The sequence below is a fragment of the Trachemys scripta genome, chromosome 7 (genome assembly GCF_013100865.1).
Source record: "Trachemys scripta elegans isolate TJP31775 chromosome 7, CAS_Tse_1.0, whole genome shotgun sequence".
In the NCBI taxonomy this organism is placed as follows: domain Eukaryota; kingdom Metazoa; phylum Chordata; order Testudines; family Emydidae; genus Trachemys; species Trachemys scripta.
In genome coordinates this window covers 125,075,830-125,088,983 of record NC_048304.1, presented here as the reverse complement: position 1 = coordinate 125,088,983, position 13,154 = coordinate 125,075,830, and the positions used below count along the sequence as shown (strand labels likewise).

The window sequence follows — 13,154 nt, the reverse complement described above, 5'->3', positions numbered from 1 at the left end:
TTGACTACTATGTTATACCATTAAACCATTCCCTCCATAAATTTATCTAACTTAATCTTAAAACCAGACAGGTCCGTCGCCCCCACCGTTTCCCTCGGAAGGCCGTTCCAATATTTCACCCCTCTGACGGTCAGAAACCTTCGTCTAATTTCAAGCCTGAACCTCCCCACGGCCAGTTTATATCCATTCGTTCTCGTATCCACATTAGTACTAAGCTGGAATAATTCTTCTCCCTCCCTCGTATTAATCCCTCTAATATATTTAAAGATAGCAATCATATCCCCCCTCAGCCTTCGCTTTGTCAGACTAAACAACCCAAGCTCCTCTAGTCTCTTTTCATACGACAGGTTTTCCATTCCTCTGATCATCCTAGTGGCCCTTCTCTGCACCCGTTCCAGTTTGAGTTCATCTTTTTTAAACATGGGAGACCAGAACTGCACACAGTACTCCAAATGAGGTCTCACCAGCGCCTTGTACAACGGAAGCAGGACCTCCTTATCCCTACTAGATATACCTCGCCTAATGCATCCCAAGACAGCATTGGCTTTTTTCACCGCCACGTCGCATTGTCGACTCATAGTCATCCTGCGGTCTACTAGGACCCCTAGGTCCTTCTCCTCTTCCGTTACTTCTAACCAATGCGTCCCCATCTTGTAACTAAAATTTTTATTAGTCATCCCCAAATGCATCACCTTACACTTTTTACTATTAAATTTCATCCTATTCCTGATACTCCAATTCACAAGCTCGTTCAAGTCTCCCTGCAGGATATCCCTATCCTCCTCCGAATTTACAACGCCTCCCACCTTCGTATCATCCGCAAACTTTATCAGCCCACTCCTGCAATCGGTTCCGAGGTCAGTTATAAATAGATTAAATAAAATGGGTCCCAAAACCGAACCTTGAGGCACTCCACTAGTAACCTCCCTCCAACCCGACAGTTCACCCTTTAATACGACCCGCTGCATTCTCCCCATTAACCAATTCCTTATCCACCTCTGGATTTTCATATCGATCCCCATGTTTGTCAGTTTAACCAATAATTCCTCATGGGGTACAGTATCAAACGCTTTACTGAAATCCAGGTATATTAGGTCCACCGCATTTCCCTTATCTATTAAATCCGTTACTTTCTCAAAGAAGGAGATCAGATTCGTTTGGCACGATCTGCCCTTCGTAAAACCATGTTGTAATTTATCGCAATTGCCACTAACCTCCAGGTCCTCAACTAGTTTCTCTTTCAGAATTTTCTCTAACACCTTGCACACTACAGATGTTAAACTAACAGGCCTGTAGTTACCCGGATCACTTTTTTTCCCTTTCTTGAAAATAGGAACCACATTAGCTATTCTCCAGTCTAACGGGACCACCCCCGAGTTTACAGATTCATTAAATATTATCGCTAATGGGCCTGCTATTTCCCGCGCCAATTCCTTCAATATTCTCGGATGAAGATCGTCTGGTCCTCCCGACTTAGCCCCATTAAGGCATTCAAGTTTTGTTTCTACCTCGGATACGGTAATCCCCCATCCTGAATGCCCCTCTGTAGTGGTGCTAGTATCCCTAATACCTTCATTGGCCTCATTAAACACCGATGCAAAATATTCATTGAGATATTGCGCCATGCCTCGATTGTCTTTAATCTCCTCTCCGGCAATAGTCTTCAGCGGTCCCACTTCTTCTTTCTTTGCTTTCTTCCTATTTATATGGCTGTAAAACCTCTTACTATTGCTTTTAATTCCCCTCGCTAGGTCCAACTCTACACGGCCTTTGGCCTTTCTCACTCTATCTCTACATTCTCTGACTTCGCTAAGGTAAGTTTCTTTACTAATCCCTCCCCTCTTCCACTCTTTGTACGCTTTCTGTTTTTTCCTAATCGCCCCTTTGAGTCGGTCGCTCATCCAGCTCGGTCTAAATCTCCTGCTTTGTAATCTTTTTCCCTTTTTTGGAATGCAGGCCTCCGACAGCTCATGCATCTTTAACTTGAAGTAATCCCAGGCTTCTTCTGCCTTTAGATCCATTAATACGTTTGCCCAATCCACTTCCCTTACCAGTCCCCTTAATTTGTTAAAATTGGCCTTTTTAAAATTATAAATCTCTCATCATATAGAAGCTGTTCCATAACCCTAATCATTTTTGTTGCCCTTTTCTGAACATTTTCCAATTCCAATGTATCTTTTTTGATATGGGATGACCACATTTGCCTGCAGTATTCAAGATGTAGATGTATCATGGATTGATATAGAGTCAATATGTCTTATTATCTATCTCTTTCTTAATGATTCCCAATATTCTGTTCGCCTTTTTGACTGCCGCTGCACACTGAGTGGATGTTTTCAGAAAACTATCCACAATGATTCCAACATCTCTTTCTTGACTGGTAACAGCTAACAGCATCATTTTATATGTATAGTTGGGATTATGTTTTCCAATGTACATTACTTTGCATTTATCAACATTGAATTTCATCTGCCATTTTGTTGCCCAGTCACCCGGTTTTGTGAGATCCCTTTATAGCTCTTCGCAGTCTGCCTGGGACTTTAGTACTATCTTGAGTAGTTTTGTATCATCTGCAAATGTTGCCACCTCACTGTTTACCCCTTTTCCAAATAATTTATGAGTATGTTGAACAGCACTGGTCCCAGTACAGACCCCTGGGGGACACCACTATTTACCTCTCTCCATTCTGAAAACTGACCATTTATTCCTACCCTTTATTTCCTATCTTTTGACCAGTCACTGACCCATGAGAGGACCTTCCCTCTTATCCCATGACAGCTTACTTGCTTAAGACCCTTTGGTGAGGGACCTTGTCGAAGGCTTTCTGAAAATCTAAGTCCACTATATCCACTAGATCACCTTGGCCACATGCTTGTTGACCCCCTCAAAGAATTCTAGTAGATTGGTGAGGCATGATTTCCCTTTACAAAAACCATGTTGACTCTTCCCCCAACAAATTGTGTTCATTGTAACGATGCTGGCTTTGGTGAGACAACGGAGAGGGCCAATTCAGGACAAATTGGTTAAAGCAGGACAGTTACAGCCCAAGGCTGGGGTTCCTTGGCACATCCAGGCAAACCAAACCAGCCACTCAGAGAAGACCTTGGTCTCACCCCACTGGTTAACCATAAGTCACACAAGCAATTCCCTCAGACACTCCAGTTTCCCAGGATCACCACCAGTGCCACTTGTTATGGGGGCAAATGGTTATGAAAACCAATATCCCAGTAAAATAAAAAAGGTTCTCTCGATCACAAAGGACCAAGCCCCAGACCCAGGTCAATATACAAATTAGATCTTACCCGCAAATCACGCTGTTGCCAATCCTTTAGAATCTAAAATCTAAAGGTTTATTCATAAAAGGAAAAAGATAGAGATGAGAGCTAGAATTGGTTAAATGGAATCAATTACATACAGTAATGGCAAAGTTCTCGGTTCAGGCTTGTAGCAGTGATAGAATAAACTGCAGGTTCAAATCAAGTCCCTGGAATACATCCCCAGCTGGGATGGGTCATCAGTCATTTGTTCACAGCTTCAGTTTGTAACAAAGTCCCTCCAGAGGTAAGAAGCAGGATTGAAGACAAGATGGAGGAGTTTCAGAGTAGCAGCCGTGTTAGTCTGTATCCGCAAAAAGAACAGGAGTAATTGTGGCACCTTAGAGACTAACAAATTTATTAGAGCATAAGCTTTCGTGGACTACAGCCCACTTCTTCGGATGCATACAGAGTGGAATAAATATTGAGGATATATATATACACACACACATACAGAGAGCATGAACAGGTGGGAGTTGTCTTACCAACTCTGAGAGGCCAATTAAGTAAGAGAAAAAAAACTTTTGAAGTGATAATAAGATGGAGGAGCTGCAGCAGTTTTTTATAGTCTCTTGCCATGTGGTCTCTGCTTTCTTTGTCCCAAAGACAAGCTGTCCATCACACGGCCTGGAAAAACCAAGAGTTCTGTCCATAGGCAGGTCCCTGCATGCCTTGCTGAGTCACAAGGTGTATCTGCCTTCTTTCAATGGTTTCAGAGTAGCAGCCGTGTTAGTCTGTATCCGCAAAAAGAAGAACAGGAGTACTTGTGGCACCTTAGAGACTAACAAATTTATTAGAGCAAATAAATTTGTTAGTCTCTAAGGTGCCACAAGTACTCCTGTTCTTCTTTCAATGGGTCAGTTGTGTAGCTGATGGTCCTTAATGGGCCATCAAGCAGGCTAGGCAGAGCTAACACCAACTTGTCTGGGGTGTCACCCACAAGCATAGCATAAGTTTGAAATACAGAGAGTATAGAGCCAATACTTATAACTTTAAATACAAAAATGATCCATGCATACAGATAGCATGATAACCAGCAAACCATTGTCTTAGACACCTTCTTTGACTCCCTTTATAAAAGATTTGGTGCCACTACAGGACCTTGGTTGCAACAATGATCTATACGGTCCCAGTTCACGTTCATCTATGTGTCTGACAATTCTGTTCTTTACTACATTTTCAAACAGTTTGCCCGGTACTGAAGTTAGGTTTACTGGCCTGTAATTGCCAGGATCACCTCTGGAGCCTTTTTAAAATATTGGTGTCACATTAGCTATCCTCCAGTCATCTGGTACAGAAGCTGATTTAAATGATAGGTTACATACCACAGTTAGTAGTTCTGCAATTTCACATTTGAGTTCCTTCAGAACTCTTGGGTGATACCATCTGGTACTGGTGACTTATTACTGTTTAATTTACTAATTTGTTCCAAAACCTCCTCTAATGACACCTCAATCTGGGACAGGTCCTCAGATTTGTCATCTAAAAAGAATGGCTCAGATTTGGGAATCTCCCTCACATCCTTATCTGTGAAGACCGATGCAAAGATTTCATTTAGTTTCTCTGCAATGTCTTTATTGGTCTTGAGTGCTCCTTTAGCATCTCGATCGTCCAGTGGCCCCAGTGGTTGTTTAGCAGCTTCCTGCTTCTGATGTACTTCTTTGGTTAACTGTTCTTCAAATTCTTTTTTTATACTTCACTTGCCAGAGTTTATGCTCCTTTCTATTTTCCTCACTTTTTAAAGGATGCCTTTTTGCCTCTCACTGCTTCTTTTACCTTGTTGTTTAGGCACGGTGGCTCTTTTTTGGTTCTCTTACTATGTTTTTTAATTTGGGGGATACAGTTAAGTTGAGCCTCTGTTATGGTGTCTTTTAAAAGTTTCCATGCAGCTTGCAGGGATTTCACTTTTGGTGCTGTACCTTTTAACTTCTGTGTAACTAACCTCCTCATTTTTGTGCAGTTCCCCTTTCTGAAATTAAATACTACAGTGTTTGAGCCATTGTGGTGTTTTCCCTGCCACAGGGGTGTTAATTTAATTAGATTATGGTCACTGTTACCAAGCGGTTCAGTTATATTCACCTCTGGGACCAGATCCTGTGCTCCATTTAGGATTAAATCAAGAATTGCCTCTCCTCTGGTGGGCTCCAGGACTAGCTGCTCCAAGAAGCTGTCATTTAAGGTGTCAAGAAACTTTCTCTCTGCCCCCCGTCCCGAGGTAACATGTACCCAGTCAATATGGGGATAGCTGAAATCCCGCATTATTGAGTTTTTTATTTTAATAGCCTCTCTAATCTCCCTGAGCATTTCAGTCACTATCACATCCCGGCCAGGTGGTTGGTTATATATCCCTACTGCTATAGTCTTATTATCCAAGCACGGAATTACTATCCATAGAGATTCTATGGTACAGTTTGGTTCATTTAAGATTTTTACTTCATTTGAGTCTACGCTTTCTTTCCCATGTAGTGCCACTCCCCTACCAGCACGACCTATTCTGTCCTTCCGATATATTTTGTACCCTGGTATTACTGTGTCCCATTGATTATCCTCATTCCACCAAGTTTCTGTGATGCCTATTATATCAATTTCCTCATTTAATACGAGGCACTCTAGTTCACCCATCTTATTATTTAGACTTCTAGCATTTGTGTATCAGCACTTAAAAAAATTGTCACTTTTTAGCTGTCTACCTTTACGTGATGAAATTGAATGGGACTTTTTCGTTTGACTGTTTCTCATCAGATCCTACCCACATTTTATCATCTTCCATCCTCTCCTCCTTACTAGGACAGAAAGAATCTCCATTCATAGATCCTGCCCTCATCTGGAAGAATGATCCCAACTAGGGATTATTTCCCTCTGCTCCAGTTGGATGTTCTCCTTCCCTGAGACTTTCATCCTCCCCACCAACACAGAGGCTGTCAGACTGGGGGTGGGACCGCTCTCCTGTGTCCCAGAAAGTCTCCTCTATGCACCTCCACTTCAGCCTCCCCGGTGTCCATACACTGTCTCTGAGGGCCAGAAGCTCCTTGCACCGAGTGCACACACATGCCACCAGCCCACAGGGTGCACTGGGTGCAATAAATTGGGTAGCCCCACTGTATTGCTGGACTCTGCCTGCATTCTCTTTTTACTCCTGCTGCTGGTTCCTTTCTTGATGTTTTGTTTTTAATCAGGGGGTATTTATTGCCTTAAGTTTAAAGAATGTTAAGTGTATCTAGCCCCCCACTTCTCCTCCAAACTCCCTCGCAAAAGTCCCCTGTTCGCTAGCTCCTCTGGTCATTTAGGGATGTGCTTTTTAAAACCTTGGTAGCCCCACCACCAGTTAAGGGTTGATGGGTGCTAAAGGCCTTAGGGCTCAAAGTCTCGTTAAGAAGCTCTCAGCCTTGCCTAACAGGCTGCTAGGCTCAACACCCGGTCCCCAAACAGAGCACACTATATACTTCAGTCAAGCTGCAAGCCCACCACAAACATACCCCAAGGGTCACCCAGTCGCCCCTCCTTCACCCAGACAACTCCCTCGCAAAAGTCCTGTTAGCTGCTCCTGTTCGTCTGGCAGGTGCTCCTGCCTCAGGCCCGAGCCAATGGCCTAGCGCAATGCTAGGGCCAGGACTGCAGAAGGTGCTGGACTCGGGTTAAAGCATAAAACCGAGGGCCTGATGCCTTGTGGTCATTGGAGCTCCCACAGGGTGGTGTTAAATTCCAGTCCTCCCCTCTGCACTGTGTGGGATCTTTCACTTCGTGGCCTAGACTGGTATATCACACTGCTGGGGATGGTTCAAGAGCCCCTTGTTCCACCCCAGAGCTGGCTGCCCAGATTGCAAACTGCTTGGAGGTAGGCGGCACTAGAAAGACACACCGTGCTAACACAGACTGTCAGCTGAGCCAGGTGAGACCACGTGGGAATTTTCTGAAATAGTTTTAGGAATCCTATGAGTGCCTCAGTTTCCCCTCTATTTCATATGGCAACCCAGAGTGGGGAAAGGACTGTTTGCTCTCAGGGAAGGCTGGAGATGTGGGTGTGAATGACACCTCGCTGTCTGAACCTGAACGGATCGCCTAAAAGGAGCAGTCGCAGCCGACCCCATATCAGAGAGGACATGGAAAACCCATTCACCCAGCCATTGACAACAAGCAACCAACACCCCAGCGGAAAATGGATTTCCTCACTTCTCTGCAGGGATACAGGGCACAGACTCCCCAGCTGAGAACAGAGGGCTGGGAGGTGGGGGAATCAGAGTTGGCTGCTGGAAGGAGTCGGGGCTCTCACCTGCAAACTGACCAAGGTCAGTCGGAGCCTGAACATGTAGGTTTCCTACAGCCTGGCTGGGCTCCCCAGAATGGGCCGTGCTCTGACCTTCAGTTCTCTGGGCGACCCGATGGCCGGCCTGGGCCGTGGCCAGTTACCGAACAAACACGACTGAGCGCTGGGGGAGTCGCTGCGAACGCTGGCCGAAGGGCTAATGCACAAGCCTCCCTCGGGGTCGGTCTCAGCTGGCCTCGCTGGGCAGAGCTCACGGTGTGTCACAGGAGGGCTGGAGCCCAGAGGCGATGGGGCCACACGGCTCACCCTGGAAGAGGAGCAAGACCGAAGTGGGACTGACACCCTGAACGGATTCCGCCCCCGCTCCAAAGCTGGGGTCATGGCACCGACTCCAGCTCCGTGACACTGGGATAGGAGATTGACGCCAGGTCTGTGAGATGCACCGTCTCCTTGGGAACGAGCCAGGGAAGCAAAGCAGATGAGAGCTTTCCCCAGCCAGGAGAGGGCCAGTGGCTTCGCTGCATCGCTGCAAGACATAAAGGCCCCAAGAAAACAGGCTGGGAAACGGGGCTCAGACAGCAAGCCTGCCCCGGGGCATGGCTATAGGGACCAGGCTGGAACCAAGGGGGATCACACCTAACCTCCCCTCAAAGCTCCTCGGGGTGCTGAAGGCCAGCTGTGCTGGTGGCCTGGCCCGGCCCTCCATCCATCAGCTGCACTGAGCCATTCCCAGCCGCCGATTGGCTGGGAGTTCGACCCAGGGCAGTAGAGAGGGCAGCAAAAGCCACGCCAGGCGCAGGTGGAGAGTGTCTCTGCACCCTGGGTCCAGCCTGCGGGATGCTGAGACCCTCCACGTCACAAGGGCAGAGAGGAGACCCAACCCGTCCCCACCACGCACAGTGCGCCCGCGCTCCCATGCGCCTGCCCCCCGGCCCCATAGCATCCCATCCTGCAGCATGAAACAGGCCCCCCCCCACCGGGATGGTACGTTCCCAAAGCTGGCCAGGGCACCCATACACCTCCTATCCTGTTTCTCAGCCGACGTCCTGAAGCTCCCCTCCCTTCCCTTGGTTTTGAAGCAGTTCCAAGCTCTTTGGCTTGCAAAGCGCTGGGGCAGGGCCAGCGGCAAACCCCCCCCCCGTGCTGAGCCTTCAGCTCGAGAGCCAGAACCCCCGTGTCTCAGTCAGGGAGGGGCAGGGGGGCTGCAGGGCTAATGGCACCGTTCTTAACCCTTCCCCTGCTGAGTGCGATGCCAAGCTGCAGAGCCCTGCTGGCCCTTGTTGCCCACCGTCTGCATGGCAGCAGCAGCCAGAGGCCCCTGCCTGGCCAGGGAGAGCCCCTGCCTGGCCCCCGTCTGGCACCGGGCCCTGCCTGGCCAAGGAGAGCCCCTGCCCTGCAGAGCTGTCGGACTGGAGAGACTCCAGAGCAGCAAAGGGAGCGAGCTGGTGAGTTCCATTCCTTACCCCTGCCCCCCTTGTGCCCTTGGCCATCCATGCCCCAGAGCCCCCCAGGGCAGGGCCGCTATCAGGTGCCCGTGAGAGTGACTGAGGGGCAGTGCGTACAGGGGAGCTGCCAGCATCCCCCAGGCCAGGAGGGCGAAGTGCCTCTGTAGGCAGCTGGCTGCTCGAGAGCCGCAGGGTCCAATCCCCCCCCACACGCTGTGGACAGGGGCGGGCGGGGGCTAGGGAACTCCTGCTGCAAGCAGTGGCCTCCAGAAGGGAGGAGGGATGCAGGGCCAGCCGCTCCTGCTGATTTTGCATTTCAGGGAGGGGCGTGTTGCTGTACCCAGAGGGTGGGCAGGACTCTGCCCCCCACAGCGGGGGAAGGAGGAGCTCTCCCTCCAGCCACGTCCCATCTGTGAACAGCTCTGAGCCCAAGCCCTGCCCCTGTGACCGACGCAAACCCTGCTCCCCAGGCACCTGGGCTGGCAATTCAGTGCCAAGGGCTCCCACCGCAGCGCTCACTGGACAAGGCTGAGCCCTGGCAGCCGTGAGCGGCTCCTCCCCAGCCTGTGCAGAGTCCCGGGCCGGGGCACGGCGCTGGACGCTAGGTGCATGCAGTACCACCCTGTGGTGCACATCGGAACTGCAGCTCGCCCAAGGCGCCCCTTCAGCAGCAAGCGAAAGGGGGGATTCCTGGCCACCATGGCTCTTTGCTCTGCCCTTGGGCTACTGGAGAATTGCTGGTATTAGCTCACAGCCACCCCTGGGCAGGCGGGCAGCTCCCCAGCCAAGGGAGCAGAGTGCATGCCCCTGCACGGTATGCCTAGGGCACCCGTGTTATGCACGGCCTGGTGCAGGCAGAGCCCAGCCGCATGCTGTGTGCCATCCCCTTGCTGGACAGAGTGCACCAGCTCCAGCAGAGACAGGGCCCCACCAGCCTGCAGGCCCAGAGCTAGGGGCAGGGGCACACGGACTTGTCCCCACCAGGCCCATCTCCCCCTCCCAGGTGTTGCAGAAACCCCACCCCTTCCTGGGGGCAAAACTGCTCAGCCACACCCCTGCCCTCGGCTCCTTCAGCTCCACCCCACAGGTCGGCCTCCTCCCACCCCACCTCTGAGCCTCTGTGCAGGCGGCCCTGCCTTGGCCCCCCCAATCCACTCTGCCCTGCTGCCTGCTCCGCACTCGTGGAGCCGGCTGGGGCCCAGGGCAGAACCTGGCACTAAACAGGAGTCAACAAGCCATGCTCCCCTCTTCCCGGAGCCATCCCAGCCCTGCTGGTCCTCAGCTCCCCACGCTCGCCCTGGGCTTGGGGTACACAGGAGCTGCGCCCTGGCTTGTCAGGCATCAAACCCACGAGTGCTAAAGCCAGGGACAGACAAGAGCCAGGTTCCAGCCCTGCCTGCCCGGCTGCAGAACCAGTGACCCCACCTCCGTGGCAGCTGCAGAGCTCTCGGGGGCCGGCTCCAGCTCTGTCAGGGCACAGCAGGGTTAGAGGGACCCTAGCGCAGGAATCTCTCTGGCCTGAGCCCTGCAGGCCACCTGGGACGATTAACCGTCCTTTCTGCCCTTGTGACATGGGCCGTTACTTTAGCTGCTCCAGGCCTGGCCCCGCCCCCCCTCAGTCTCTGGGGGTTCAGAGCCACGTCCCTGCCGGTTACAGGGTTCTCTCCCTGCGCTTGCTCTGGGGAAGCACCCAGCAGAACTGGACAAGATGACGCCAGGACAGTGACTGCAGAGGTGCATGCCCCTCGGGTGTCAGCCATGGGACGCAGGACGGTCATGCTGAGGGAGGAGCACGATGCCGTGTCCCTATGCCCCCCGGCAACCTGGCCTGGCGCAGAGAGAAGGTAAGTTCCCTGTGTTGAACTGTCCCCACAGAGGAGGTCAGACGCACAGCTCCCGCCTTTCTACCAGCATGAGACCCTCCAGCTCACACGCATTCCACTCCCCCCGGGAGGCCAAGGGGTGGGACGTCCCTGGGCCAGGCACTGGCTTCCCAGCTCTCCCCTGGCACTTGCAGGCAGCCGCGGTGCAGGCTCAGCCGGGGGTGCCATGCTGGACCCCAGCTGGGCACTGCTGCCCGGTGCCAGGAACTGCCTAGAGACTCACTCCCAACGCCCATCTCAGCACAGCTGCCCTCACCCAAGCGCCACGAGGTGGCGCCCCTGGGCCCAGCCCACCCAGGGCGCGCCAGGCCCAAGCAACCGAAGGAGGGAGACAAGCCAGGACTGGGTTGGACCCGGGTTTATTAACCGGAGTGACTGGGCTGGGGCAGCCCCTCAGTTAACAGAGACAATTCATCTGCCTTAAATATTTGTTATAAAAACAAATGGTTTAAAAAATCTGGTTTGACACTTTTTTTTGTCTTTTTCGTTTCTCTGTAAAGCCCTGCTCAGCTGCAGCCGGGCCGGGACACCTCCCGCGGGCACCGGGCAGAGCCGCCATGGGCCCAGCGCTACCTCCGCAGGTTGCGCTGCGCCTGTTTCAATAAGGTGTCGAAGTCGAGGGAGTCGAACTTGCTCTTGATGGGGGCAGGGTCTAAATCTTCCCGGTTGGAATCTGGAGGAGACAAGGCTGCAGTGAGCGGCGAGGCGCTGGGGTGGTAAGGCACCGCGAGGGGGATCGTCCCCACTCCACAGAGGTCAACCCCCCCACAAGGCAGTGCCGGACCTGGGGCTGCCGCCCCCCTGCTCAGAGCTCTCGGCGGCCCCAGGGGACCCCAGGGGAAGGGGAGAGCTCTGCTCAGCAGACTCCTGCCGCGGGGCTCCCAGGGTGGCCCAGGCCCTGGCGACATCTCGGGCTCCCCGACTCACCCAGGTCCGCGTAGTTCCTCCGGCAGAACTGGCGGCGCCCCCCGAAGCACAGGTCGAAGGGCTGCTCGTCCGGGCGCCGCAGCTTGTGGCCGCTCTCGATGGCGGCGAAGGCCTCCTTGGCGTAGCGGTAGGTGACGAAGCCGTAGTTGTCCCTGGGGGGAGAGGAAGAGCTGGTGACTCGCTGTGTCCCCTCCCACGGGGCCTGGCGACTGGCAGAGGCTTCCCAAGGCTGAGGTGCATGGGCCCGGCCATGCCCACCTGGGCAGGGGCACAGCCTGCTCTGGGCAAGGACGGGGTGCCAGGAGCTACCCTGACATTCCCTAGGGAGCCCCAGCAATCCCCGTCCCCAGGGCAGGGCCCGGCCTCACCCCTCAGCCCGGAAGTGGAGGGTGCACTCCTCGATGTCCCCGAACACGGAGAAGCGGTGCCGGAGCTCTGCCCGCGTCATCCTGCTGGGGATCTTGCCGATGAAGACGACTCTCCTCTCCTCCTGCAGGGAGCACAGCACAATGCAATGAGCTGGGCACAGCCCTGGAGTTCGGCACACGCTCGCCCAGCTCATCCCGAAAGCCGGCATTACAGACTCCGCCGCGCGACCCCGGCTACTGGCCGGTGCCACTTCCTGCCCAGCTCGGCGCCCGATGGGGCCCTAAGGCGGGGGTCCTGCCCCCAGCTCAGCAAGTCGGGGTGGAGTGCGGTGGGGCAGGGCCCTGCCACGCCCCCACTCCAGAGCAGCATTCACACCTGGCAAGCCCCCAGCCAGAGGGGCTCCGAGCCCCCTGGAGAAGCAGGGAGACAGTCCGGACACTCACATAGGACATCCGTCCCCTTTCTCTGCCCCTGGAGAGGGGGGGGGGGGCTCAGCTCTGAGCCCTGGTGTGGGAGGGGCCAGAGACCTGGTCAGCTGGGCTCCTCACACCACACACTCACCCCGGAGCTCCCAGAGACCAGGCACCCCCTGGTCCCTGCACGCACCTAGCCCATAGTTCCCAGGGACTGCCCCCCCCGCTCAGCACATGCCCCCACTCCCCTTAGACCAGCACATGCCTGGCCTGCAGCTCCCAGGGATTGCCCCCCACCCCACCCCCCATTGCACCAGCACACGCCCAGCCCATACTTCCCAGGGACCAGATCTCCCCCCACATGTCCCATCCCTCCCCACACACCCCCAGCCCATACTTCCCAGGGACCAGATTCCCCCGCCACGCCCAGCCCATACTTCCCAAGGACCAGATCGCCCCACCCCCAGTGTGTCCCGTCCCCCCCGCCCACATGTTCAGCCCATACTTCCCAGGGACCAGATCTCCCCCACACACACCCC

At 53.2% G+C, this 13,154-nt stretch overlaps 1 protein-coding gene across 1 annotated transcript in view; it reads right to left on the bottom strand.

Annotated features, from left to right (window-relative positions):
• Nucleotides 1-11,255: 11,255 nt before the first annotated feature.
• Nucleotides 11,256-13,154, bottom strand: part of PPRC1 (PPARG related coactivator 1) — a 16,714-nt gene continuing 14,815 nt past the window's right edge. Inside the window, exons 13-15 of the mRNA XM_034776878.1 lie at nucleotides 12,202-12,323; nucleotides 11,834-11,985; nucleotides 11,256-11,579 (exon numbers count right to left, since the gene is read on the bottom strand). Coding sequence (XP_034632769.1) covers nucleotides 11,476-11,579; nucleotides 11,834-11,985; nucleotides 12,202-12,323 — 378 coding nt within the window. The 3' untranslated portion in view covers nucleotides 11,256-11,475. The remainder of the gene's footprint in view (nucleotides 11,580-11,833; nucleotides 11,986-12,201; nucleotides 12,324-13,154) is intronic.